Source organism: Ochotona curzoniae, unplaced genomic scaffold, assembly GCF_017591425.1.
Source record: "Ochotona curzoniae isolate NIBS_2020 unplaced genomic scaffold, NIBS_Ocur_1.0 contig_293, whole genome shotgun sequence".
NCBI lineage: Eukaryota > Metazoa > Chordata > Mammalia > Lagomorpha > Ochotonidae > Ochotona > Ochotona curzoniae.
The window spans coordinates 84,723-111,575 of record NW_024465655.1 but is presented as its reverse complement, the minus strand read 5'-3'; the positions used below and the strand labels follow the sequence as shown (position 1 = coordinate 111,575).

Sequence of the window (26,853 nt, the reverse complement as noted above, 5' to 3'; positions counted from 1 at the left end):
GGTGGAAAAGCCAAATTGTGCTGAAACCAAGACTGATGGATATGACATTTTAGATTCAAAAATGAAACTATGCAAGTGCCAGATAAAAACATTAGTGAATTCTTTTATATCCTGAGTGAAAAAAATCTGTGTGTCAATGTGAAATTCAAATCAATTTTAAAAAGGGGGTTTGAATAACTTGATTATATAAAAATCTTACAGGCTCTTTTGGGACATCAAAGATACCACAAACTAAGTCAGAAGCTAAATAAGCTTCCCATTTTTTATTCATACAAAGAGCCAACTGTAATATGTAAAGAGCCGCTTTTGAAAATTACAAAGTAAAAATCAGTAACCCTTTAAAGTCATTTCCTTTAGACAGATGGGTAAGAGAATTGTGAGTGGCCTTTAGTCATCTGAAAAAGTGCTCATCATTGCGTTAAGAGAATCACGAAATACAGTCCCCCGGCGATGTTTCTTTTGTCTTCGATTAGAAGTGGGAACTCAGTCTGTTGGTGAGGCACTGGGTGCTCAGTTAGTGCTAGCTCCATTGCGCGTCTTCTCTTTGACTCCATGCAGAGAACAGCCAAGCAAGGATATCTAGGGAGATGTGTGAAGGAAGGGCGGGAGGAGGTGGCAGTGTGCAAAGCATGCAAAAGCTCCCGTCATGCAGAGCGTGGCTGGGGGATGACATCTGGCCATATCTGTCCCCATGACAGGTAGCTTCCCTCAGTCCTCCCACTCTTTGGAGTATGGCCCAAAGAGGCACTGCAAAAACGTGACCAGTTGTGTATATAAGACCTCCATCTCTAGCAGACTGGTAGAGTAACACGGATGTGACAAAGGACTGCTCTGAAAAGAAATAGGGAATGGCTGCGAGCTCTGAGTGGACTGATGCACAGGCATTCCTGGAACAGGTTGGTAAGTGAGAAAAGCTGGAGGCAGAGCAGCATGGTGTACTTCAGGAAAGAGGAAAGGCGTGCATCCATGGGACACACAGAGGACAGGCGTGCATCCGTGGGACACACACAGGACAGGCATGCATCCGTGGGATACATACACACAGAGGTCAGGCATGCATCCGTGGGATACATACACACAGAGGTCAGGCATGCATCCATGGGACACACATAGAACAGGCGTGCATCCATAGGACACACACAGGACAGGCGTGCATCCATGGGACACACACAGGACAGGCATGCATCCGTGGGACACACACAGGACAGGCATGCATCCGTGGGGCACACATAGAACAGGCATGCATCCATGGGACACACACACAGGACAGGCATGCATCCATGGGACACACACAGGACAGGTGTGCATCCATGAGACACACACACATATAGAACAGGCATGCATTCATAGGATACACACACATATGCTTATAGTTTTGATTGTTTTTTAAATAGATACAAATATCAAAACCTAATAAAACAGTTCTGAAAGCATGAAGGGGAGGATGAAAATGTAGCTTTTCTGAATCAACAGTCTACTCTCCAAATCTGGATTCCCCGTGCACAAATTCAACCCACCGAGGGCTGAAAATGTATGTGTTTTTTAAAGATTTATTTTATTTTTATTGGAAAGTCAGATATACAGAGACGAGAGACAGAGACCTTCCATCCACTGATTCACTCCCCAAGTGGCCACAATGGCTGTTGCTGTGCCAATCCAAAGCCAGGAGCCAGGAGTTTCTTCTGAGTCTCGCACACAGGTGCAGGGTCCCAAGGCTTTGGGCCGTCCTCAACTGCCTTCCCAGGCCACAGGCAGGGAGCTGGATGGGAAGCAGGGCATCCAAGATTAGAACCGGCTCCATATGGGATCCCGGTGCACTCAAGGCAAGGACTTCAGCAGCTAAGCTAATGTGCCGGACCCCAAGGGTTGAAAATAAAAAATAAGAATCATACCATAGTAAAAGCTGGTTCCCTGGCATTTAGGTTGTGCAGGGCCTTACAGATGATGTGGAAATGACTTCGGGGTGCAGGAGGCTGGGGTGGCTTCTGTGCCCAGGCTGCCCCATTACTTCTACGGGACTTGAATAAGGATGGATCCAGGAACCAATCCCCCATGGATACTATGGCACAATGTTACTTTGTCAGAGTATTTCACTTTGCAACTATGTAAATGCTCTGTAGATTTAGGAAACAGATTGAAGTGAAAGTGAAGAGAATAATGCAGTTGCTCACACTTGGGAGCAAAAAGAAACAAATGAAGCAGGGCTTCCCTGATGGCGTCACCTACCCGGGGGAGCGTGATCACAGGTCACGTCAAATGTGGCAGTCCTTGCATCCCTGCCAGTGTCCGAGGTCAGAGGGAAGGACCGCCCAGTTCTCAGCGGTGGTCACACCCTGAGTCACGTCGGGGAGTGCTCCCTGCCTGTCCTCCCTCCTGCCCTTGTTCTTGTTACCCTGCTTCAAGCAGGTGGCCGGGGTGACCGGGGTGGCCAGATCACCAATGGCTGGCAAGTGGCTCTTTCATCCTGCCACACTGGCACCTTCTAATCCTGTCCCTTTTCTTCCCCGGGGGGGCTGCCGCCTCTAGGTACACAGAGCTTGTCAAAAAGCTAAACACATGGGCTTCCGTCCGTCTGAGGCCTTGGCTCTCGGTAGGTTATAGGACCCACCCAGAGCATTGGAGAATCAGTGTGGAAGGCAGGGGACACAGGCATGTGAACAGGTTATGAAGTGCACGGGGGTCCGTGTGTGTGCGTGCACACACGAGTGTGTGGTACCAGCACAGCTTCAGTTTTCTCAGCAGCGTCGATGCTTGTCATTCCTCAGACTTGGGTTATCAGCATTTTGTCACCTGTTTCTACAACTAAAGCATTTGGAGCCCACACTGAAAGCTGCTTAACTAAAACACCTTCCCTGGGGAGATAACCCTGTGGTCCAGCATGCTCCTCTGGCCCCTGTGAGATGCTCGGGGAGCAGGCAGGAGGGAGGGGGCAGTGTTGTGTGGCACGGTCAGCTGCCACTGGCAGTGCCAGCATCTCAGCGTGCAGACTCATGTCCCTGGCTGCTCTGCCTCTGATCCAGCTTCCTGCTGATGAACCTGGGAAAGCAAGGAAAAGCAGCCCAAGAACTTGAGCCCCTGCCACCCATGCGGGAGACTGAAATGGAGTTTGTGGCTCCTCCTGGCTTAAGTCTGACCCAGCCCAGGCCTCCGCCGTTTTACAAGTACTGTGTTTACTGTGTAGACCAACGGCCATTCGAAAACACGTGATGTGTGAACTCAGATGCCGTGATCAGCAACAGAGCGCTGAAAAGAAATGTTGACTTTCTGCAAAGCTGTTATGAAGCCGCTCAAGCACAAGCTGTTCCTTCATTGATTTCTCTCGTTTGGAAAGTGGACAGACAAATGTAGCGCAGTATCCCTTCTGCTCACGGTTGTGAGAAGGCTGCAGTGACACTGCTCAGCTGGGTAGTGTTAGGGCCGACTCGGCGCACACGGGAGCACGGCGTGTTCGCTTCGCTGCTTTTGGAAGCCGCACGCCGCACATTCCACTCCACCTGGAACATGAGGGCAAAGTGTTCTTTTAAGGAATGCTAGGAGGTGCTTTTACAGCACTTGTCCTGGGGTTCACGTGGGAGCTCTCGTTTGAAAGGAAGGTGCAGGTAATGTTACACTATATTTAGGTGATGATCAGAGGGTTAGTGAAGGAGGCTTGATTCTCTTATTTAAATTTAGGGCTTGTCGAACTAAGTGAAATTTTTTTTTTTTCATGAAATAGCTTCCAACTCTAATTTCAAGCACACCTATTTTGGTAGAATGAAGCACCCTGCATATACTCATGACTCTACTATTTATAGCTCTCATCAGGCCTCTCCTGCACGGCCCAGGCTCATATCAGAGCTCTTCTAAAAGTACATGGAAATGGATTTCAGAGAGTTTATTTTGGTGCATATATATATATATATATTTTTTAATAACCTGTGTATACGAGGAAGTCTTTAAAATAGTTCATGGGAACAGAATGTGTAGGTATGAGAAAAATGGATTTAAGAATATTTTTGTGCCAACATAAGCCTATTTTTTTAAGTCTCATCTTCCGTGAACCTCTGGAAATATCGTGCTATGTCCACAGCCTTCTCAGAACGCCCACTTCGATGTTGCTAATCGGAAATGTAGCGATGGGTCTTCCCCTGCAGCCCAGGCCGTCCCCTTCTGTCCCTCTTGGCACACTCAACACCCACGTTGAAGTCGCCAGTGTCCACTCTGCTGCCTCTACGCCTGCAGCAGCCCAGCCTCTTGGTTCATCCCCCGCAGAGCACTCTGCTTGCGCATTCTGCACCATTTCCTGGTCTCAGCCCCTGTCCTTCCTCCCACAGCCTGGTCTCCACTGTCCTGGACCCTGACTCATTCTCTGTGTGAGCCCCTAAGCCTCCATCCGATCCTGTAGATCATTCCCAGCAGTCTCCTTGGTCGCTGGCTGCAGAACCCCGGAGAGTTTGGCCCTACCTCCTGCTTGTCACTCTTCCATGGTATCTGGTGGCATTTGGCTCTCCGTGTGTGTCACTGTCCACCGGTGCCATCTGAAACCCTTAGAGAAGATCCCAGGTGTGACTGGCCCATGCCAGTCCTCGCTTTTGGGTATCAGTCACCCCGGTTTGTGCCACAGGAACCCAGTTTTCCCTGCTGCAAGTCCGCACCATACATTTTTACACACGTTGTCTCTGCTTCCCCAGGGACACAACAGGGGGACAGCCCTTGCACAGAATCAGTGACCACCCTACCCCCTGCTTTCTTCCAGCTGGCCGAAGTGAGAAAAAGAGTGAAAGATGTGCCTGCCCTTTCGGCCAGATTTGAACAAGTCTATGGGACACTGCAGGTGAATGGCCAGGTCACCACTCACAGCCTGGATGCTCTGCTCTGCCACACTCCCACAGACAGGAAGTCGCACGTGCCATTATTAACCAAGAGGACAGTCGGCCATCGGGCCTTCCAGCCACTCAGCCGGTCCCTGCTGGCCGAGTAGCCCTCGTCTTGGACACCTCGCGTCTAGAGCACCTGTTCCCCTGGAGAAGCCCACGTCGTGCCTCTTTGGACACTGTACTGGTGCCTAGGCCCTCCCCATCCCCCAACCTAGTGCCCTCCCGAGCTCCCTAAGCCGGGGCACTGTGCTGTTTGCTCTTTGGGAAGCTCTAGGTTCAAGTAAAGAAAGGAGTTTGGCCAATGCCACCTGTGTCCCAAACAGGTCGTATCGGAGTCTGCAGTCCGTCTCCCACCAGGACACCACCCAGGAAGCACTACTGGGAATGAATGTCGCTCTCGTTGTCACCTCCAACTGATTTCTAAGTTGCTGGGTTGGTAGCTTGCAGGCAGATCATGCCCTTGCTGAGCTGCAGCCAGCCAGAGCCGTTCTCTGCCAGCTTTGGTAAAGAGCCCACCGTGTTTCCCAGCTCAGCCATCACTGCTCTGCAAAACAGTAGCACCATTAAGTGGTTGCATATTTATTTAAAATGTTTATTTATCATTCAGTGGGACAAGTTGATTCAAATACAAAAATAAAATAGAGGTTCTTAGGAGCCAGTGCTATGGCTCAACAGGCTAATCCTCTGCCCTGTGGCATCAGCATTCCTGTACGGCTGCTCCCTGCTTATGGCCTGGAAAAGCAGCAGAGGATGCGCCAAGGCCTTGGGCCCCTGCACGCATGTGAGGAGACCAGGAGAAGCTTTTAACTCCTGGCTTCAGATCAGCTCAGCTCTGGTGGCTGCAGCCATTTGGGGAGTGACGAACTGGCTGATGGAAAAACCTTCTGTCTGTCTATCCTCCTCTCTGTAAATCTGCCATTCAAATAAAAATAATAATTTTTTTAAACTCTGGGATTTATTTGTACAAACACCACAAGAGGACAACAGCCCGTGGTCACATCTGTTCTTCTGTCCCTGCAGTGGCTGGCAGAGGCTGTCACTCCTGAGCCTTCGTGGGAGGCTGGGCACCTTTGGGAGCAGGCTGAGCTGGAGCAGGTTCTGCAGGTGCAGGCTGCACCGGGGCTTTGAGCTCGGTCTGGGCTTTGGCCTTGATCTGAGGTTCGGTCTTGGCCTTTGCCCAGGCCAGCCTGACACCATTGGCCATGCGGGCATGAGCATGCTTCCTGGGCTTGGGGTGGTGTAGGTGAGTTGGTCAAGTTTGCGGCTGACTCCCTTGGGGACAATGGGTTTCACTTCCTTGGGTCTGACCATGGCCTTGATGACCTCAGCCTGGGCACTCATGGCCTCGGCTTTGTTGGCCTTCGTCTCCTCCAGGCCCTTCTCAGGTCCACCCCTTTCAGAGGCTCGTGTCTGTGAGTGGGGCTTCCTGATGCCATTCCTGTGCCACTTGCAGGACTGGCTGTGTGTGATAGGGTTCTTGGACTTGGCCGAGTCTACACAGTAACCCTCAGCTGCCGAAGCCTATGGGACTGGGAAAAGAAGATAAATAATTCTTTAAAAAAAAAGAAGAAGAAATTAAAAGGTTCCAAAGTCAGTCTTTGGTGTACTGGGAAAGTCACCACTTGGGATTCTGAGTGTCTGGTGAAGTCCTGGTGGTTCTGCTTTCGGTGCAGCTGGCTGCTCTTGCACACCCTGAGAGCGGGCAGGTGACGGCCCAAGAGCTGGGCTCCCTGCCACCCACGTGGAAGAAGCAGATTTGGATTCCAGGCTCCTGGCTTCGGCCGGGCCCAGCCTGCCTGGGCACCTATTTGGAAGTGAGCCAGCAGGTGGATGGTCTTACCTCCTTGCCTTTTCAATAAATAATAATAATAATTAAAACACAAGTTTCCTAGCGAAGCATCTTGAGAATGTACTGTGTTCTCAGCAGCACAAACAAAAGTAGGTTGTGTGTTTCAAAAGAAGTCCCAATAAAATCTGCATAATGCTTAGTTTTCTACGTAGATGGGAAAGGGTTGGCCGTGTCATTCATCTCGATGTTCCTTCTCTCCCTTTGGTGCCTTTGCTGGTATGTCAGAGCCCTTCCAGCGACAGCAGCTGGTATGTAGCTAGGCTCACTGGCCACCCTCCCGGGGACTCTGTCTCTTCAGGCCGAGATATATTCTGTTGCCTCTTGAGCGCTACTTCTAAAACGCAGGCTGTTTTATTAGGAAGCAAGGAACTGTTTGTAGTCCAAATCTGGGGCTCGATGGATGCTTAAGAGCCTCCAAATTAGCTAAGTGGTGGTCATGGACCCACCTCGGGCAGTGTCCTCCTGTTGTATCTCAAGAAGCAACAACTAGCAGAATTCACTGGAGAGAATGGGCAGAGCTGGACTTGCTGACTACACTACAAGGAGACCAAGCAGGTTCTGGCAACAGCCTCAACACGACCGGTAGTCTGCAGAGGATAACCTGTACCAGGGTCCCTTTTCAGGTAGGGTGACCCTCACCCAATGCTTGCCAAGGCTGAGCGGGCAGGACAGCCAGAGGCTGTCAGAAGAAGACTTGAAACTGTAGTATTTCCTCAGTCAAGGTAAGAGGCTTTTCCAGGTTAAGTGACTTTGAACTCTGGGTGCTTACTGGGGTGGCCTGTGGCCCCAGTGTCACAAGGGACTCTGCCAAGTATCTGGGACCACCCTCTACAGCTTGACAGTAGCACCCAACTTGGAGACTTGGTGTGAGGACGGAATGACCCAGTGAAAGTGAGGCTGCCCAGGCCAGCACACTGGAAGTACTTGAAGACATCCGACATGGCACTGCCCTTGGCAGGCAGGCTGTGAGTTCATGTGAGTCCCCCCTTCAGAAATATCAAGAGAACGCTTTGCTTTCATGGAATCTTAAAAAAAAGGGGGGGAGGAATGGGGGGTGGAAGAGGAAAGGGCATTTGACTCTGTCCACCTTCAAAGGCTTGGGGAATAATAGGACCCGCTTCCTGTCCTTGCCTTATCTTCCCCAACTTGCACAAAGTGTTCAAAGTGTACCCTGGCCCAGCATGGCCCTAGTGAGTAGCTGATGACCATTTATGAGCACAATTTAAGTAGGGCATTGTGTGAGCAGCAAATAATAGCCAGACCCTTCCCTCTCCCTGCCACCCACCTGGTAAAGGACTGTAAGAACCACACCTTTCACCTGCTCCCAGAGGAACCCAAGGCATAGCATGCTCACTCCAGATTCTAGACAATTCCAATCCACAGAACCCTCCCAAGAGAAAGTGTTCCATGGAGGCGCTTGGGGAATTAATTATGTGTGAAATGGTTTTTCTTGGTGATTTGTAGCTTGCTGTGAAGGCCAGTATTTGGACAGAATATTTGACCCCCAACTCTCTTACATGCCTACGTCGATCATGCCTTCATATAGATGGCTGTTGCAGGTTGGTGGGAATCCAGTACCACACACACATCGAGGGAGGTCAAGGCCGGTGTCTTGGCTATGCAGCGCTGTGTTTAAAGCATCCCAGATCTTAGTAGCGTCCAGAGACAACAGCCATTTTGCTCTTATTTCTCCTTCACGTGAGGACTTGACTGAGCCCAGAGCACAGGCGGGTCCCACTCAGGGTCCCATGTACTGGGACGTGGCTACCCCAGTCTTACCCATCAAAGCCCTCCTGACTTCTCATGCTGTGTTGGCCCTGTAGCTTGTCTTAATGTGATGGGATTTTTGGTTTTTTTTTTTTTTTTAAGATTTATTTTATTGGAAAGGCAGATATACAGAGAGAAGGAGATACAGAGAGAAAGATCTGTCTGCTGGTTTACTCCCCAAGTGGCCACAGTGGCCAGAGCTGAGCCAATCCGAAGCCAGGAGCCAGGAGCTTTTTTCCGGTCTTCCACATAGGTGCAGGGTCCCAAGCCTTTGAACCATCCTTGATCTATAGAGAATGAGTGACACACAGAGAGAGAAAGAGATCTTCCACCCGCCAATTCATTTCCCAAATGGCTGCCAATCCAAAGCCAGGAGCTAGGAACTTCTTCCAGATCTCCCATGGTCATGGCCCATCCTCTGCTACTTTCCCAGGCCATAACTGTGGAGCTGGATTGGAAGTAGAGCAGCTGGGACATGAACCCATGCCCATATGGGATACCAGCGCTTTAGTTGGAGGATTAGTGTGCTATACCACCATCACCCACAAGTGGAACATTTTTTAACAGCATTGACCCAAGGGCCTTCGATTTAATTTGCTTGTTGCCTGTGAAGATGGTCCTTATCATAGGATGTGGTCAAAGTCCCACAGAAAAATTGACGAGGTTGTGAACAAGACTAATCTAGACAATTTTTGTCGGCAATTTTCTTGAGGGTGGTCCAGGAAATTAAATATGAACTTTTAACCAATTTCTTGGGGGAATATTACTTGGAAATTATACTGAAGAGATGAAGATTGACCTGCTGCAATTCAGGTCAACAAACTCATGCATTCATTGCTTTGCAAATGAACTCAAGTTTCTTAAGAAATCCAGCTATACTGAGAATCTGGGAACGAGCCTCCTAGCACATTGATCTCAAAGGATAGTTTGGGCTTCAATGTTGGCTGAGGTGAAATCTTGCTGGCCATTTTCCTCCTGTTCCTTTTCACGCCCCCCTTGAGGATCAGGCTGTGGTCCTCAGAGTCACCTGGGGAGCTTGTGAAAGCTGAGGCTGCTGAGCACCCCTGCCAGGTTTCAGACTCTGCACACGAGTGGTAGTGTTACGGGGACCTGCATCCCAACAGTTCTATTCCAAGTTCCTGCCCCATGGAGCAGAATTCCAAGCAGAGGCACAGGTGCACATGTGAATACAGGATTTATTGAAAAGTAAGAAAGCGAGCACAGCTTAGACTTGAGGAGGCTGTGGCTCTACATGGGGCTGCGAGGTGTGAGCTTCAGGTTTGTTCTCTGGGACCTCTCTGGTCTCGGGAGGAGGAATAAGGTTGCCTTGTCCCTGTGTCCTGAGTAAGAAGTGCTGGGGTGGTGGTGTTGGCACCAACAGATTCCAGGATCACGCTGGCATCCACTGTAACACCTGCTCCCTGCTACTACCCATGGGCACTTCCAGCCTGCTGCTGTGTCACACCAACCCTAAGGCCTCCGCTGAGTCCTCTGAATCAGGAGGCTCGTTTCATTGTGATACAGGACAATGAAAGCAAGTCCATTTACGACTTCCCTATAGGAGTACAGAAACTCATGCAAACGAAGGCAACATACAGCAAAACTGCGCCAGGCGTGTCTAAAATAACCCACGGCTCACATTTGTTTTGTGACACTTCCATCTACATATTTGACTTGAGGAAATTAAACTCAGTAGATTAAAAAAAGCTGTTAAAAATTCCCAGTGGCAAAAATCATGATCAATAAAAAAAAATTTTTTTAAATATGAAAGCTGTACTATGAAACAAATCCTTGTCAGACGGATCCCAGTGGAAATGACTTCAGAAATGTACAAATGGAATGACATTTTAAAAAGAAGTGGTTCACGTGTGTTGTGCAGAGAAATCAATCAGGGGCTGAGTGGCACTGGCTCAGAGAAAGAATCCTGAACAAAAATGAATGGTGTCAAAACTGGGGGATTCCCAATGCACCCTGTTCTCATGAAGCTGGTATCTTTCAAGAGGGCAGATGTTAAAGGGGTGAGTGAGCCAGTGCCCACCTGATGGCAGCTGGGGAAGTGCCAGGTCCATGAGGGTACTTCTGATCATGAGGGCGTAAGCACGTGTGTGAGTGTCCGAGGAGGGAAGGGGTATACACATTTGATGGTACTTTGAAAAATGTATGGAAAATGGAATTAAACGATAAGTTGATTTGGGGGAAATCTTATTTATTTAGTTAGTTATGTATATTTATTTATATAAGCTCCGGTTCGTATCCCGGCTGTTCCACTTCTCTTCCAGTTCCCTGCCTGTGGCCTGAGACAGCAGTTTCGAGAGCGAATCACTGGATGGCGGATTTTAGTTAATGCAGTACGCCTTAGGAACTTCCTGACTTTTCATCATTGGATGGCTCTTGTGCTCCCAGTGGTACATGTGCGGAGTCCAGATGTGGAGAAGCAAAAGGGTTTGGCCCTTGCAGGAGCCCCGCGTCCCTCCGGCCCAGAGCCCTTTTATCCGGTCGTCGTGAATCCAAGAGGGGCCAGTCTCGCATGACTGCGCTGAGAAAGAGACGATTTGAGAAGGGTAAAGGGAGAAGAGAAGGTGATGGGCTCGAGGCTTGCAGGTGACACTCAGCAGGCGAGGCCGGCTGGGCTGCTCATCCTGCCCGCTCTGCTCACCTGCAGGTTCCGTCCAGAGGACCTTCTTCCAAGAGCCCTGGCCTCCAGGGGTCCCGCAGGCAGCTCTGCCACCGCAGATGAGGAGAGGAAAGGAAGGAAGGGCACGCTGGCTTGGTAGTCACTCGCGTGGGGCTGAAGCGCTGCGGGACCCGTGGATATGCGGGAGGGGCGGAAGGCTCAAGGGTCCGGCTCTTAGAGCAGGGGCCTGGACACAACAGCCCGCAGGACCTCAGCTTGCAGAGACCTGCCGGGGTGGCTGGCGCGCCCTCCGTTGTCCTGTCAGCAGCGAGCCCCAACAGCTCCCTGCAGGTGGAGCAAACGCGCTGTTTCAGGCGAGAGGGAATTCAGCTCAACTCTTATGCTAAGGTCCATCAAATCGAAAAAATCACAAACGCAAACACCTAACCCACTGAAAGGCTCACTGGCGCGCTGGGCGGAGCCTTATCCCACTTAATCCTCAGGCAGGTCCCACACAGGACTCTTCTCCGTTCCCTCAGATGGAAAGACTCAAGCGAGAGTTGGTCCTTCGTCCATGGCCGTGAAACCAGGACGGGGAGGGCGCGGAATGTAAATGGAGACAATCTGATGCCCAGCTCTGGTTTGCACCCCGACGTCTGCATCGCTGTGCGAAGGGCGACTCTGTGCGTGTGTTTGGGGAACATTAAGGGTGTTGCTCATGAGCACGTGTTGTCGGTAATTCCTGGCTGACAGTAGAAGAACCTAGAACAGACAGCAGAGGGCGCGCGGAGTCACTCTTTCTAAAAAATGTTTTGGTTTTTTTTTTTTTTTTTTTTTTTTTTTTGCATAGGCTCCCTGGAACTCAGAGCGGCCTGGACAGAGGTAGGCACGAATTAGCCAGGGTCGAAAGGATGCTTTTACAGACAGAAAACAACAAGGCTGGCCCTCTGCTGTCAGTGGAAATGAGCGCGCACACACAAAGGCACATGAAACACACAAGCCATCCCATGAGTAGCATTCAGCTGGGTCCCTTATGAAAGAAGAAAGATGATCAGGTATCTCACGAGGGTACACTTCTCTCTTACATCAAGGAGATTAAAAAAAAAACACACACACTACAAATAATTAATTACCTTCATGCACTAAAATCACATTGATAGGTGAGGAAAATAGAATTAAGTTCTTAATTTTGAAATATGTATTCATTTATTCACTTTGAGAGTCAGAAAAAGAGAGCCCACTCACGCCCCAGCTCACTGTTCAGATGCCCACAAGAGCAGGGGCTGGCCCAAGCCAATGTCAGGGGGACAATCCAGATGCTCCGTGGGGGTGGCAGGAACGCAAGGACTAGAGCCGTCATGGCTGCCTGACTGGGGCGGCCTCCGTTAGGATGCTAGAGGCACAAACTGGAACCAGGAACAGAAGCCTGGCGCTGCGATGTGGGCTGCAGGTGTGCTAAACAGCGGTTCAGCCGCTAGGCTAGCCACCTACCCGCCTCTGGGTTCTCAGCTTGATGGTTCCCCTAGCAGTCAGATGGTCATCGCCTGCAGTCAACATGCGTGGGCTCACGCCTGGTACTTTCTTTAGCTAACGGAGGGAAATGGCTCTATTTGGGTGTATTTCTTGACACTCGTTCATAAAAATAGGTCCAAGTTCAGGGTGCCATGATCACACAGCTGCCCCTGCCCCATACTAATTGCAACGCAACTGGGCTTCAGGGAAAGAGACCGGCACCAATAGAGGAGAGAAGGACAGATATGCCCTTGCTCCAAACGACCTGGTCATGAGGACCCAGTAATTGCCTTATGGGGACCACGGAGGTGCTGCGAGTGGACTCGGGGACCCTTCCGCAACAGCCAATGGGCAGAGAGCCACTGTTACACACGGGCCAGCAAGCTGGGCCCGAATGGACTGTGTGCACAACCGCCTTGGCATCACGCTGAACTCAATGCGAAATGGAATAATCAAGATTTTGTTTTTCTTCCTTGAATTCTACTTCCTCTTTTTCCTTTCTCTGTTCTTCTATTTGGTGTCTGCCCCATCATTTCGTTCATGCTTCTCCCTTTACCCAAAAAAGTGTTTTAGGTCCCCTTTTTGGGCTTTTTCATGACGGAATTGGGCTTCCGGTGTTCTCGCTGTTTCACTCACTGACTCAGAATGGGAGACGGTTTTACTGGAACTTGGGAGAAACTAGAAGTTTACTTTGAGTCCTGTTATTTTTCCCAAGCAAGAAACTTTTATGGCAAGGGAGATCGGAACAGGCCAAGTTGAAAGAAGCAAGCAAGGCGCTTATGAATCACTTTCCCTCACCAGTTGGCCCTGGCTCCGTCTTGCAGAAAAGCAGCAAGACCAAGAGCTGCCCATTTGCCTCCTAACGCAAGGGGGGTGCTTCCAAAAGTCCACGCAAAGTAGAATTAGAAGACCAGTATCATTTGCATGAATGTCGGAAAGACTGTTCTGGCATCCTGCAGGCTGGCCTTAGCGTAGGCCAACCTCCACCTCCAACCCAGAATCTCACTGGAAAGTCAGAGGTGAGGGCTGTGGCGAGCTTCTCTATAGCTCCTTGAGAAGCCCTGGAGTCAGCTGCAACTCCAAGCTTCTTGCGACCCAAGCCACTCTACAACTTTCCCAGTTTAACGAGCAATGTTTGAACATACTTGTTCTGCCTGGAAAACAGAGAGGACAGAGGAAGACGACAAACACGTGTTCACTAGCAGAGCCTTTCCAGACACACAGAAACCTGCTCAGAGTGCCAAGCTGCAGATCTGTCTTCAAAGTCCACTCGTGGGACTCCAGCTCCCATCCTCTACTTACAGCCTACAAGATGCTTCTTTGTGCACGGTGGGTCAGAGCCTCTCTTGTCTTTTGTGTTTTGACATAAGGCAACCCCAAATCACATTTGTTCGTGAATGATAGTCATTTTTTAAGTGGATCTCACTCACTCATTCTTAGAAATGACTATTACATAGAAGAGACTCAATCAAACTTCTCGGTAAGGAGTAGGATATTGGGTGGGTGGGAGACTAGAAAAGGAGGAAGAAGGAATTGCAAGGCTCCTAATGAATCCATTGGTAGCATTTCTTAGCTCACAATGGGGAAAACATGCTCCATCCATGTGTCCAAAAAACTCATGGGAAAAGTGGGTGATGTTGGCCCACAATGAGCTTGTCTAGAGTTACCCCTATCACTGATATTTAGTGATGATCGTGAAAAATCCCTTTCATCCCCGCCCCACCCCCCCAGCTATAATATATCTCATCCAAAATTGCCAGGAAAGAAAGGAAAACACAACTAAGAGGCAGTGATCCCACAAGTGGATTTGTTCCAGCTAATTCTAATAGAACCGCTTTGAGTTGCTAAAGAAAAGTAGCCACTGACGCCAGCAACAGCTGGTGCACTCCAACAGCCAAGCACTAGCCTTGGTTTCACATTCCCCACTCTTCTTGACGGTCACAGCTCTAATTTTGAGAAACTTAACCTGCATACAAATGTATGACAGTGCTTTACTGGCAACCTGTAGTTGAATCAAGACTAGGAAATGAAAGCCATCTTAGCACCACAAGGTTCCCCTTCTATGAGTTTCCATAACTTGGAGGAGTACCTTTGTTACTCACATCCCTGTTTCCCTGTCTATTACAGCTTTGCTTCACCCCAAAAGTGAAAAATGGGGAGCCTGTGTCCAGTGGCAAATGGACTCAGGACTCAGCCGATCCTGCTCCCCAGGGTAAAGGAATAAGGTACCCTTCAGAACAGATGTCCGGCCCTTTGTCCTGGTCCCCACAGGTTGAGCTCCAGAAGCCATCTGAAATGGTAACAATTTGCATACTGAATAGATTGAGTTCAAGGAACCCCAGCAATCCTGAAGCCCATGATGTACAACACTGTCCATCGAGGGCACTTGGTGGCCCACACTGCAGTGAAGATGAGTGGGCATGGTGAGAAGTCACGTCGACCCCCTCTGCTTGATGGGGGAAGCACAGAGCTCATCACTTCCTTGTTCAAGGGCTCCGGGGGCTTCCATCACCTGAGACCCAACTCCACAGCTGACAAGGAAAGATGACCTGGCGCACAGGGCCTTGCCCATGCTGCTGGCGTGTCTATCCCTAGAAGACCCGAGCACATCCACACTGTGCTGTGGCCCATTGCACCTGCTGTTTCCTCTGGCTCCATCCCTCTTCATTCTCACACCAGAGGAATGTCACATAGGCCTTCTCCCCAAGGCCTCTTACTTCCTCTCCTCTCCTTTTTCTTATCCTGGCTTTAAAAGAATAACACAACTCGAATCTTTAATGTATTTTTCTGTTCTTTCCCTTCTCTTCAACTGATGAGCTGTAGAGAAAGGGCCAGATCAATTAAGTTTTATTGGGATACATCTCCTCTCCTTCATTTTTTATGATCTTTGGCTGCTTCTATACCACTACAATGGGGACAGAGCAGAGTTCTTATAATGGAGACTGTGTGTTCCAACAAAGATGAACACGTTTTTTTCACAAAAAGCTTGCCAGTCCCTGCACTGGATTCTCTCATTCACTCCCAAGTTTCCAGCATTCTGAACATTCCCTAGCACTGAATAGATCCTTAAGAGATATTGACCAAACGACCAGATAAAGTATCTGTTCGAAATGTATGTAGAAAGAGCTGTACTCAAGTCACTGGATGTTGGTTGAGTACTAGTTTGTGCCAGGGATTGGTCTCTTATGCAGATAACACCACCACGAGAAGACACCAACAGATTCGAGGCCCTGTAAAGATCAGGATAAGTGCTAGGTGCTATGGGAACTGCAATGAAAGACCACTGTACAAGACAGCCATAGATGGTGACCTTAAACTTGAGCTGTCTTGGTGAAAACAATGTAAGGACAGTCACACGGACAGTGGAATGTGTGTTGACTGGCTGCATGTGCAGACAGCCGTGGTTCCCTGAGGTTGTTTGGCTTATGAGGCTTGCATAAAGAAGGGTGGAACCATTTCCTTAGCTTCGAATCATCACTGTCTCCATCCCTCTGCCTCTTACTCCTCAGGTTGCCATTTAAAATTTGCAGGAATGGTGCAGGCCGGCAAACTTCCGCATGCATTAGAGAAGCTCTGTGAGAACGGCTATGGAAGCTCCTCACTACATTTGATCACCTGCTTGTGCTGAGATACCAATCTGCAAGTTGAAGCTGAAGGTGTGGGAACTCAGTCTGTTAAAACAAAATGTCCAGAGAGCGCCTGACTCAAAGGGAACCACCAAGAGACAGGAGCAGAGACGGCCAAGTCAGCCACAGTGAGGCTATCAAAGCCAGCAGCTCTGTGTCTTCAGGACAGCGAGAGCTGGCCAAATAAACCTGGTGCAAGTCCGACTCAGATCTGCATGGAGAAAGCCCTGCTGAGACTCCCCCAAAAAAGTTTGGGCCAATGGGTTCCTGACCAAGAAACCCTCTGACAGTACGTTCCACAGCAGGTGCACTAGCCGAAAGCGCCAGAAGTCAGAAACTTTTGGGTACTCACATGGGATGTGTTTGTAAGCCATGGTATTTATAACAGCAAACTCTAAATGGGTGAAAATATAGCCCACTCAACCAGTGTTGAATAGATCTGGCAGACCACACAAAGATGACCCCGCCATTCACAGCTTTCCCAGCTGGAGCATCATCTTCTGAATAGCATGTGTCAGAAACCCAGTGCAGGCCCCATCAACCTTGCCTCAGTTCAAGGTTGACAGTGAGATTTGTCAGCCTGCCTGCTAATGAGAGGTGGGGGCCACGAACACTGAAGACCCCTTAAAATCATCAGGGAGCCAGCAAAGTATAACCTGAGGCAAAAAGAGATGGGCCCTGTGCTAAATCAGAGAGGTAGTACTGTAAATTCTCATTCTATGACTGTAGCAGACATTTGGTAGTTCTCTCTCTTTTTTTTAATATTGTAGAATTCATTTCAGCGAAACTTCACCTGATTCTCTGTAAATAATAAAATAAAACTCGGAAGGTGGATGAACTTTTGGCACAGTAAGACCGTACTAGCAGCACCTTTATTTCATATCAAAGCAGCTGGGTGTGAGTCCCAGCTCTACTCCCAATTCCAGCTGTCTGCTACTACACACCCTGGGAGGTAGTTGGTGATGACTCAGGCAGTTGAGTCTCTGCCACCTGTCGCTGGGAAACTAAGGTGGAGTTTTTGGCTACTGGCTTCTGTCAAGCCTAGCCCCGGCTAATGTCTTCCTTTAAATTCAGAATAAATATATATATTTTTAAAAATGTATTTATTTGAGGGGCCTGGCGCGGTGGCGCAAGTGGTTAAGTCCTCGCTTTGCACGCCCGGGATCCCATATGGGCGCCGGTTCTAATCCCGGCAGCCCCGCTTCCCTTCCAGCTCCCTGCCTGTGGCCCGGGAAGGCAGTCGAGGACGGCCCAAAGCTTTGGGACCCTGCACCCGCGTGGGAGACCCGGAAGAGGCTCCTGGCTTCGGATCGGCATAGCATCGGCCGTTGCGCTCACTTGGGGAGTGAATCATCGGACGGAAGATCTTCCTCTCTGTCTCTCCTGTATGTATATCCGCCTTTACAATAAAACAAAAATAATAAAAATAAATCTTTAAAAAAAAATGTATTTATTTGAGAGGGGGTGGAGAGAGTTTCTATCTGCTGGTTCGCTCATCAAATGCCCACAATAGTCACAACTATGCCAGAGCCTAGAAAACCATCCTTCCCCCATATGTGTTGCAGGGACCCAAATACTTGAACCATCATCCACTGCCTCCCTGGACACATCAGCAGGAAGCTGAATCCGAAGTAGAAGTGTGTCGTAGCTAGGACTTGGACTAGGCACTCGAGTGTGGGATCCCAAGTGGTAGCTCAAGTTATTGTGCCACAATGTTCTCCCCACCACATGCATTTTTGAATGTACAATATTTAGTCGTCTCAAATATGGCATGGACATTTTGGTTATAGATCAGTCTTGACAGTAACTGTAGGGGGGGGTGTTTAGTAGTCCTCTGAGATTTCCTCAGACTTTGTCAAATGTTCCCTTTGGAGCACCTTTAGAACGGACAGAATCCAATGCCTGGAACAAGTTGGTGCTCAGTGTACAAATTGAGAAGTGCCACACCTAAAGGTGTCAGCAACACACACACACACACACAGCAACTTGAATGTGAACCAAATAATTTGCAAAGGCTGGTGGATGAAGGGGGCTTGAGTCTCTGCTTTCTCCATGCTTCTCTGGTTCCTGAATAAAAACCACCTGTTCCTCTTCATTTCTAGGTGATCAACCAACATAATTGCAACAAACAACCACAGAATTTGAAGAGCAAACCTCTTCAACTTCCGCTATTAGTTATCCTGGTACCATTTTCCCAAGGCTGCTTTGGTTTGTGCTGTAGGGAGGAACACTAAGTTAGATAAGCCCTGGGCCAACAGATTCTTGTTCAGCAATAATCTGGAGATATCACAGACCAACAAAATGGTGTGGAAGAATCCCAGATGCATGTCACCTAGGAAAAAAAAGACGGTCTCAAGCCTGATTCCATTGGCCTGTCTTGCTAGAGAAGCCAACACCATAGAGAGGACGGATAAAGTCATCAGGGTTTGGGAAGGGGAGAGGGTGGTTACAGGGGGCAATGTGAGCTTTTGGAGTGTGATGAGACTGTTACATACCCTCGCTGTGATGGAAGTTATAAGAATCTATGAAAACTCCCCAGATACCATCAAAAAGCTGATTTTCCTGTGCTAAAAAAGTAGTTCCTTAAGAATGCCTTACTTCTAGCCTCTATAAAGTATTAAAAATCATACCTTAAATATATTAAAAATCACCCCTTAAAGATACTCCAGGGCAAGGCTTTGTTGGGATTGTTGGAGCATTCAAGGAGAGTGAAGAAAACTAATATTCTGGTGATGTGCAGAGAGTGCCGGCTTCCTCGCTCCAATTCCCCTTTCACTTTCCACAGACAAGGTGCTCATCGCTCAGTGCTGAAAGGTCTAGGCCACCTTGGCAAGAAGCTTTGGGAACTCAGTGGATGTTGGAACAGGTTGTCAGAGCACTTGGACGTATACCTGAGGCCCCCACATTGTGCTGGATGCTGTTGAATGGGGGAGAATGGCTCCTGGAAGTAACCAATGGGAGCCCAGTAGGGTTAGCTTGCTAGGCCCCAGGCAGGAGAAGAAAAAGAACCTGATGAGATGCAAGTGGCTTGATCCTGAAGATCCGTGTTTGGTTTATGTCACCGGAGGCAGGTGCATAGGCGATTGTTAGTAGTACCAGGGAAATTTTCCTCTCCCTAGATATTCAGTCACTCATCTATGTTGATGATGATGCAGGGGAGCTCCAAGTCTATAGGGGAAGGTTGGGTGACCTCTGTCTGTAATTGGACCACACACACATCCAGCTGAGCGAAAGGGTATTTGGCATTTCTGCCCTTTCTTGATGAACTGCAGCTTGTGGTTTATATACACATGAACATGCTGTTCGCAAGAAAAATATTGTTCATTTGCTTTTGCCACAGTTATAAATGACAGTGTTGTCACATTACAGATGAAGGTGCTTCACTTCCCACAGGATAAAATGCATGAGAGAAGTTGGAATCTACAAGCCCGACAGTTGCCCTTAAACAGTTGCACAAAGTGTAAGCCATGCCCCGATTGCCGCCATTCTACTTTTGACGCCCCATTGCGGTTGGACAACCCAAGTGCCTCTCAATGGTTTCAGAGTTTGCCTGGCACACCAGGTGTTCTCAGGAAATGTAGCTTTTTTTATTTCCCAAGGATAAATTTGCACTGTGCGAAGCAGATGAAAATGATAGCCCCTCTCTGTTGGTATGGCACATGTAGATTTTGGACAACATAGAACGTGTGCTGGGGAGCTGGTTCATGGCCTCAGACCATGCAGAAAACAGACCTTTGACCTTTGCAGTGGCACTTTCCACCTTTGGATGTATGTGCTGCCCACGGCCACTTTCCCCACCTCTCCTCCACCAGGTTGTTTTTGTCCCATTGAATCAAAGTGTATGCAAGTTAAGGATTTGTCAGACTTTGCAGGGGAAAGCAAGGTGTAAGTCTATGGTGTTGATTCCAGACCTCCTAGCTTTAATCAGCTGACCAAATGCCATCTGGCTTCACTAAAAACAGACCAAACGCTAGGATGTGAACGTGTAAGACATCTACATACACTATAGGAATCAGTCCGGCTTCTCCACCCCATGCTCAGCCTGAGATAGGGTGCATGCCCATTGAACCCCTGTGGGCTTATTTCAAGCATCGCTCCTACTGGAAAGCTTTTCTGACTCTTACCCATAAAGTACAGGCCAGTTCCTTGGTGGAGCCACACTATGCTTTGCAGATGGGGCTGTCTGTGCGTGGAACCCCTTCACGTGCATTCAGGCCTGGTTTTCTTGCATTCTCAGAGCCTAAACGATGTCTGTCTCACAGTAGGCAGTCCATGCCTGTATGATGATTACAAACATAGCCCAAACCTACCCCTGGAAGAACAAATCAAGAACAAGCTGGCTTCTCTGTGCCACAATCCCGCGCAGTCTTCCTTTCCGGCTTGGGCCCTACGAGATGGCTCCGGCAAAGAAAGGCGGCGACAAGGGCCGTTCCGCCATCAACAAGGTGGTGACGTGGGGGTACACCATCAACATCCACAAGCGCATCCATGGAGTGGGCTTCAAGAAGCGAGCTCCTCGGGCGCTGAAGGAGATGCAGAAGTTTGCCATGAAATAAATGGGTACTCCAGATGTGCGCATTGATACGTGGCTCAACAAAGCTGTGTGGGCCAAAGGAATAAGCAACGTCCCGTATCGCATCCGTGTGAGACTGTCCAGAAAACGTAACAAGGATGAAGATTCGCTGAACAAGCTCTGTACTCTGGTTACCTACGTGCCTGTCACCACTGCCAAAAATCTACAGACTGTCAATGTGGATGAGAACTAAATAAAGTTGTAAGAGTTCCAAAAAAAAGAAAAAAAGAAAAGATAAGAAAAAGAACAAGGTGGACACAGGACAACCTTGGAGAATCATTTCTCCTTTTCAGAACTTGGTTCCCTCACCATATAAAGGTGGGGATAATAATAATAATATACCAATCTTGCAAGACTATTATATGAAAAGTAGTTGCAGGGTGGCATCCCTCCATAAGCTCGCAACAGATGAGAGCTCTGGGGCAGTCGGCATCTGAGGCAGTCCAGTGCCTCTGGGCCCTGGTGGGTTCCCTCTACATTGCAAGGGGCTGATCCTGTGTGAATTTGAGGATGTCAAAGAAAGATCAGGAGTGTGACTTCTGAGAGCAGGTCACTAGAATCTCCTGAATGCCTCGGCCCCAGGATCTTCTTATGGGGACCTTCAAGCAGCCCAGTGCAGAAGTCCATATGGCAAGGAACTATGCTGCTTGCTGACAGCTAGCATCCAGTCCCTGCCCATGTGTGAGTACTCTCCGTTGGGGGACACGTGCTCCGACCCTGCAGGCTTTCAGATACCTGCCACGTCATGAGACCCCCGAGGCAGGTACGGTACTCCTCAAGTTCCAAGCTGCAGAAATGGTAAGAAACAAGTATTTATTGTTGTTTCGAGCTGCTAAATTTAGGGGTAACTTGTTTTTTTCTTAATTTGTTTTTAGATTTATTATTTTATTTGAAAGGCAGGTTAGATTTACAGAGAGAAGGAGAAGATAAAGATCTTCCATCTGCTGATTCAGCAGCCAGAGTTGAGCTGATCCGAAGCCAGGAGCCAGGAGCTTCTTCTGGATCTCCCACATGGGTGCAGGGTCCCAAGGCTTTGAGTCACCCTCTACTGCTTCTCCAGGTCACAAGCAAGGAGCTGAAAGAGAAGTGGAGCAGCCGGGACATGAACCAGTGACCGTATGGGATCATGCTGGGCCCAGTTTGGGGTAATTCATAGCAGGACAATACAGAATAAATTCACCATTGTCGTAAATGGCTTTGGAGTATCAACAGAGACACCTCCTGTACCGTTCTGGTTTGATCTGGGCTCACAGAGGCCGTAGGGCAAGAAGCCTGCTTCTCTTGGGGTTTCTCGATTCTTCCAGCGTGACTATGGTAGATGTACGTAGCAACTCGCTCTGTCTGAAGGAGGTGAGGAAGTCCTGCTGGTCTTGTTTGATCCATGGGGCACACTTTCAGAGTTCATCACTGACCGTTGAGTCAGAGGTTCCCGTGCTGCTGAACTGCCAGCAGGGACGTTGCGTCTCTCTGCACAGCAGGATAATTCTAACCCCACAAGCTATCTCTCCACCTCTTGTTCGGTCCCCAGCAGCTGGCAAATTGCTCCCCCCAGTCCCTAACGTGCCTTTGCCTTCCCAAACCACATCGCAACACTATGTTGAGATGTCCACAAAAATGAGGACATTTAAAAAGTAGCCCAGTGTTTGATCCAGTATTGAGAGGAAGGCATCCCTGCTTTTTCAGACCACACAGGCTTTGCTGACATGGCCAGCTTGGATGACGGACATGGAAGCACACAGCTCCGAGAGCCACAAGGCTGCGTTGTTGTAACTCTAAACCCCCCTCTGATCCCCACCTTTCTCTCAGTGATCCCTGCCACCTCCCAGAGTCCTTGCCTGCTTCTGGCGTATTCCATTTCTCAATGATTGTTTGCCTTCTTCCTTGCTGTCTCTGGTTCTCTGGAAGGTACTGATATGCTCCGGTGCTGTTAAGACCCCAGATTCTTTCAAATACCTTTGAAGTGTCCAACCTTTGAAGTGACCACATTCTGGAGTTTACAGAATCACTGGGCAGATCTTGGTTGTACTCAAAGGTGACCCTGGATTGTGAAAGTTGAGTGTCTTAGTTTGTGAATTTCCTACCTGCTTGGGGTGCTCCCTCCTTTTAGAGGATGACCCAGACCCTGGTCTCCTTTCTTTGTTCAAGTTCTCCACTGGGTTTTTTTCCCCCAGGACCTTAAACCCAATAATCTTCAGTTCTACTGTGGTTCCCCAAATTTCCAGCAGCACAATCAATAACTGAACTCCTACCATGACCTCACTGGACTTGAACTGAACTGGATACTAAACGGAATCCTGCAGAAAGCTTGCCTCGGCCAGTTCTGCTCTGTTGGATGCGTGTGGTGACCCCAACCGCCAGGTTATCTTAAGGCAAGCATTTTAAGATCAACCAGTGTCTGGCCTTCATTCATGCTTAATAGCAAACAGCAGAACTTGACAGCCAAAGCTTGCTCTTGATCCACGCTGTCCCCCAAAAAGGTGCCCTTTTAATGCGTCCATGAGTGAAACGAGTCTAATGGCCCATGTATGAAGCGCCATAGGACACAGTGAGTTGATTAGCTCTGGGTAAGGGGTGTGACCTGGATGCGGTTAAACAAAATGAAATTTTCAAAACTGAGCTCCGTTTCAAGGCAGGTTGTTGCCACTCCAACTTCACTCTTGAGAGAAAAACTATTCAGGGCTCCCTTCTAGCTCATTGTGGGAAACCAACGGGGGTTTTTCATTTGGTTTTATTACTATGTCTTTGGGTCATGGGGGTCACCGGTTTAACCTTTTGCACAGCAGGCTTCTTCCTTTGGTTTTTATGAAATGTGTAAGTTTGCTTTATTCAATTAGGTCAGGGAAGAGAAACTGCAAATTTGGCAGGGGTCAGAAGGAGAAGGCAGATCAGCTTGTCACTCTGTTTATCCCCCGAGTTTCCAGAGATAGAATTACCGACCTTCTCAGGATCTTGGAGATACTCTTTCCTTTTGAATTGCTCCATCAATAAAGCTGCCACGCTAACTCACTTCTGAACTTGACACTTCACCTCTAATGGCATGATGGTATGTTTCAGCTGTGGAGGAGTCTGGCCTGCCCACCCATTGTATTAATCCCCTTAGGAGTTGCAAAATGCAGGGAAGAAAATTCAAAGTACTGTTTTCACTTCTCCCAAGACAAATCCAACCCACAAGGACCTCAATCAAATCCTCTGCTCCTCTTAGAATTTCATGGTAATTCTACCACGAAAAAAAAAAAAAAACAGAAGGTAAAGTCCAGAAACTTCTCTTTTATCTCAATTGTCCATCTCTTCTCACACTCGGAGTGACAGGAACAGAGAACGAGAATGGAAATGGGATGATTGATATGTATACAAAAATCTCACCTGTGGTTAAGACCTTCAGGGGGAAATTTAGACCACAGCCTCTGCCTCCCAGTACTCGCTACCCTTCAGGGTAGTTCTGTTTTTAAAAATCAAAAACGCAACCTTGGGAAGCTTCGCCTAGCAGTTATTACAAGAAGTGAACACGTCTGTGTCCATCAAAAGCAGTATGGTACAGGGAGGACCGGTGATGCCAAGTTTGTCACCGTTATGCGAAAGATGAGGAGGGAGGGGATTTGGGAAGGGGGGCCTTGCTTGAGAGGTCAAAGTTAGTTGAGAAAATTCCCTAAGATGACAACCGACCTCTGTATTGTACACACCCACACTTTCTCTGACCTTGCCCTAGCCCCCTCCATTTGACACCTGTCTCCAGACTAACCCTTCACATCCCAACAGCTCCCTCGGAGATGTCAGACCTCACTTGGCTCCCAGTGACTCCTCCAGCCCTCCACGTCAGTCTCACCCTGTTCTGGCCCTTGTGTTGTGCCAGATTCTAGCTGCCTCTGACATTTAATCTCCCTCTGTCCTCAGTAGGAATTTTCCACTCCAGTCAATGGGCCCCGTTCTACTTTCTATTTACCAACCTTTGCCTTTTACTGGTGACAGCTTTCACTTTCTTCTCCTGGAATATAATGCCCACTCTTCCCTTCTCAGCTGCCAAATCCACAGTCGGATACGAAGAGTAGGATTTGGAATCACACAGATCGAGGTTAGATTCTAGCTCTACTCTCTGCGTTTTTCTGGGTGAATGTCATCTATTCTATGAAGCTCTGCTGACTCATCTGTGAATTGGGACTCGCACATCAGATTCATGGTAGATGTTCAGTAAAGGGCAAACTCTATCTTATGTCTGTTCAAATCCCAGGCATCCTCCAAGCCGCTAAATGAACTATCGTCTACTAAATGGCCTGTAGGATAGAGCTTTCGAAGATGAATGTAAGGGTGAGCTATACTGTCGCAGGACCTGTAATCCCTAAAGTTATCATTAAGGAATGGGCAGCTCAGAAACATGGCTATCATGAGTCTGGCTCAAGAGACAGCTCAGAGCTCAGGTGCACGTGCTCATCCTCTGCCCATGGCACACTGAAGCTTCAACCTCAGGAAGTGGACATCAATTTAAATACTTGGAAAAGGGTCAAAGGGCCAACCAGTCCACAGATTGGAAGTTACAGCATCACCATGGCTCACTGTTAGTTGAAAGTGTTCTTGAGTAGCATGTTTTCATATCCTTTCCTCCCGCCCAAGTTTTCAAAAGCTTCATTAAACAAACCAGATTGATTAGACATTATTTTTTTTTAAAAAAAGATTTATTTACTTTTATTGGAAAGTCATATTTACAGAGAGGAGAGACAGAGCGAAAGCTCTTCCATCCACTGGTTCACTCCCCAAGTGGCCGCAATAGTCAGAGCTGAGCTGATCCAAAGCCGGGAGCCAGGGACTTCTTCTAGGTTTCTCATGCGGGTGCAAGGTACCAGGGTTTTGGGCCATCCCTGCCTGCTTTCCCAGGCCACAAGCAGGGAGCTGAATAGCAAGTGGAGCAGCCAGAATATGAACCAGTGCCTTTGTGTGCTTGCAATGTGAGGACTTGAGCCACAAGGCTACCACGCTGGGCCCCATTAGACATCTAAATAAAGCATCTATCACTCCTTAATTTTCTTTTTTTTTTTTTTTCACTTTAATTGGAAGAAAGGCAGAGAGAAACACTCACACACACACACACACACACACCTTTCATCTACTGCTTCAATCCTCAAATGCGCACAATAGCCACGGCTGAGCCAAGCTGAATCTAGGAGCTCAGAACCCAATGCATATTTTCCATATAGATGACAGGGATTTTATCCTTGAGATAACATCTGCTGCTCCCAGGATGCGCCCTAGCAGGCAGTGGGATAGTAAATGCAGCCAGGTTGTAAGCCAGACACTCCAAGATGGGATGTAGGTGTCTCAAAATGTATTCTGGCTGCTGAGCCACATGTGAGCCCTGCCCCTGGAAAAGAGATTTCCCCACCATTTGTCGGGCAATTTGCTACATGAAGGAATCTTTCCCTGACGACTGCTTGAGGCAGGGATAGGCATCTGACTCAAGAGAAGCCAATCCCATGGGCTGAAAAGTAACAATAACCTAGAATCTAGTGCAAAAGACGATTTGAGCCAATCAGAGGCTATTTGGGGGCATAGTGGGTAAAACTACTGCCTGCAGGGCCAGCGCCCTATGTGGGCACCAGTTTGTGTCCTAGCTGCCCTGTTTCCAACTCAGATCCCCGCTAATGGCCTGGGAAAAGCAGTGAAGATAGCTCAAGAGTTTGGGCCCCTGGTACCCATGTGAGAGACCAGAAGAAGCTCCTGGTTCCTGGTTTTGAGCTGGCCCATCCCTGGCCATTACAGCCACGTGAGTGAATCAACAGATGTAACTCCTCACTCTGTCTCCCGCTCTCTCTCATCTTCTCTCTCTCTAACTGTGATTTTCCAATAAATAACCTTCCCCCCCCCCCCCTTTAAGAGAGACTCCGTCTTTCAAAAACTGGAACTAGGAAATGCAGAACAAATGAGCCCAAGGCTACAAGTAGGAACTGTAAGGAAGCCATCCTATTGTGAATTGCACATTTGGTCTTCATTCCTGTTTCCTGGCATACATCTCTGAAATCCTTGGAGTTGCCATAGTGATCAGTGCCTTTTTGTATATTAATGAGATC

The 26,853-nt window shown here is 48.5% G+C and overlaps 1 protein-coding gene and 1 pseudogene across 2 annotated transcripts in view; both read left to right on the top strand.

The window, feature by feature from the left end:
* Positions 1–21,101, top strand: part of PTCD2 (pentatricopeptide repeat domain 2) — a 41,892-nt gene extending 20,791 nt beyond the window's left edge. The window contains exons 10-11 of one of the 2 annotated variants that reach the window (XM_040979046.1): positions 4,736–5,040; positions 21,091–21,101. In XM_040979046.1, the coding sequence (XP_040834980.1) occupies positions 4,736–4,960 (225 nt within the window). In that variant the 3' untranslated portion in view covers positions 4,961–5,040; positions 21,091–21,101. Of the gene's footprint in view, positions 1–4,735; positions 5,499–21,090 lie in introns of those variants that run through there. The other variant, XM_040979047.1, reaches the window with a different exon arrangement.
* Positions 20,589–21,017, top strand: LOC121155617 (annotated as a pseudogene).
* Positions 21,102–26,853: the final 5,752 nt, after the last annotated feature.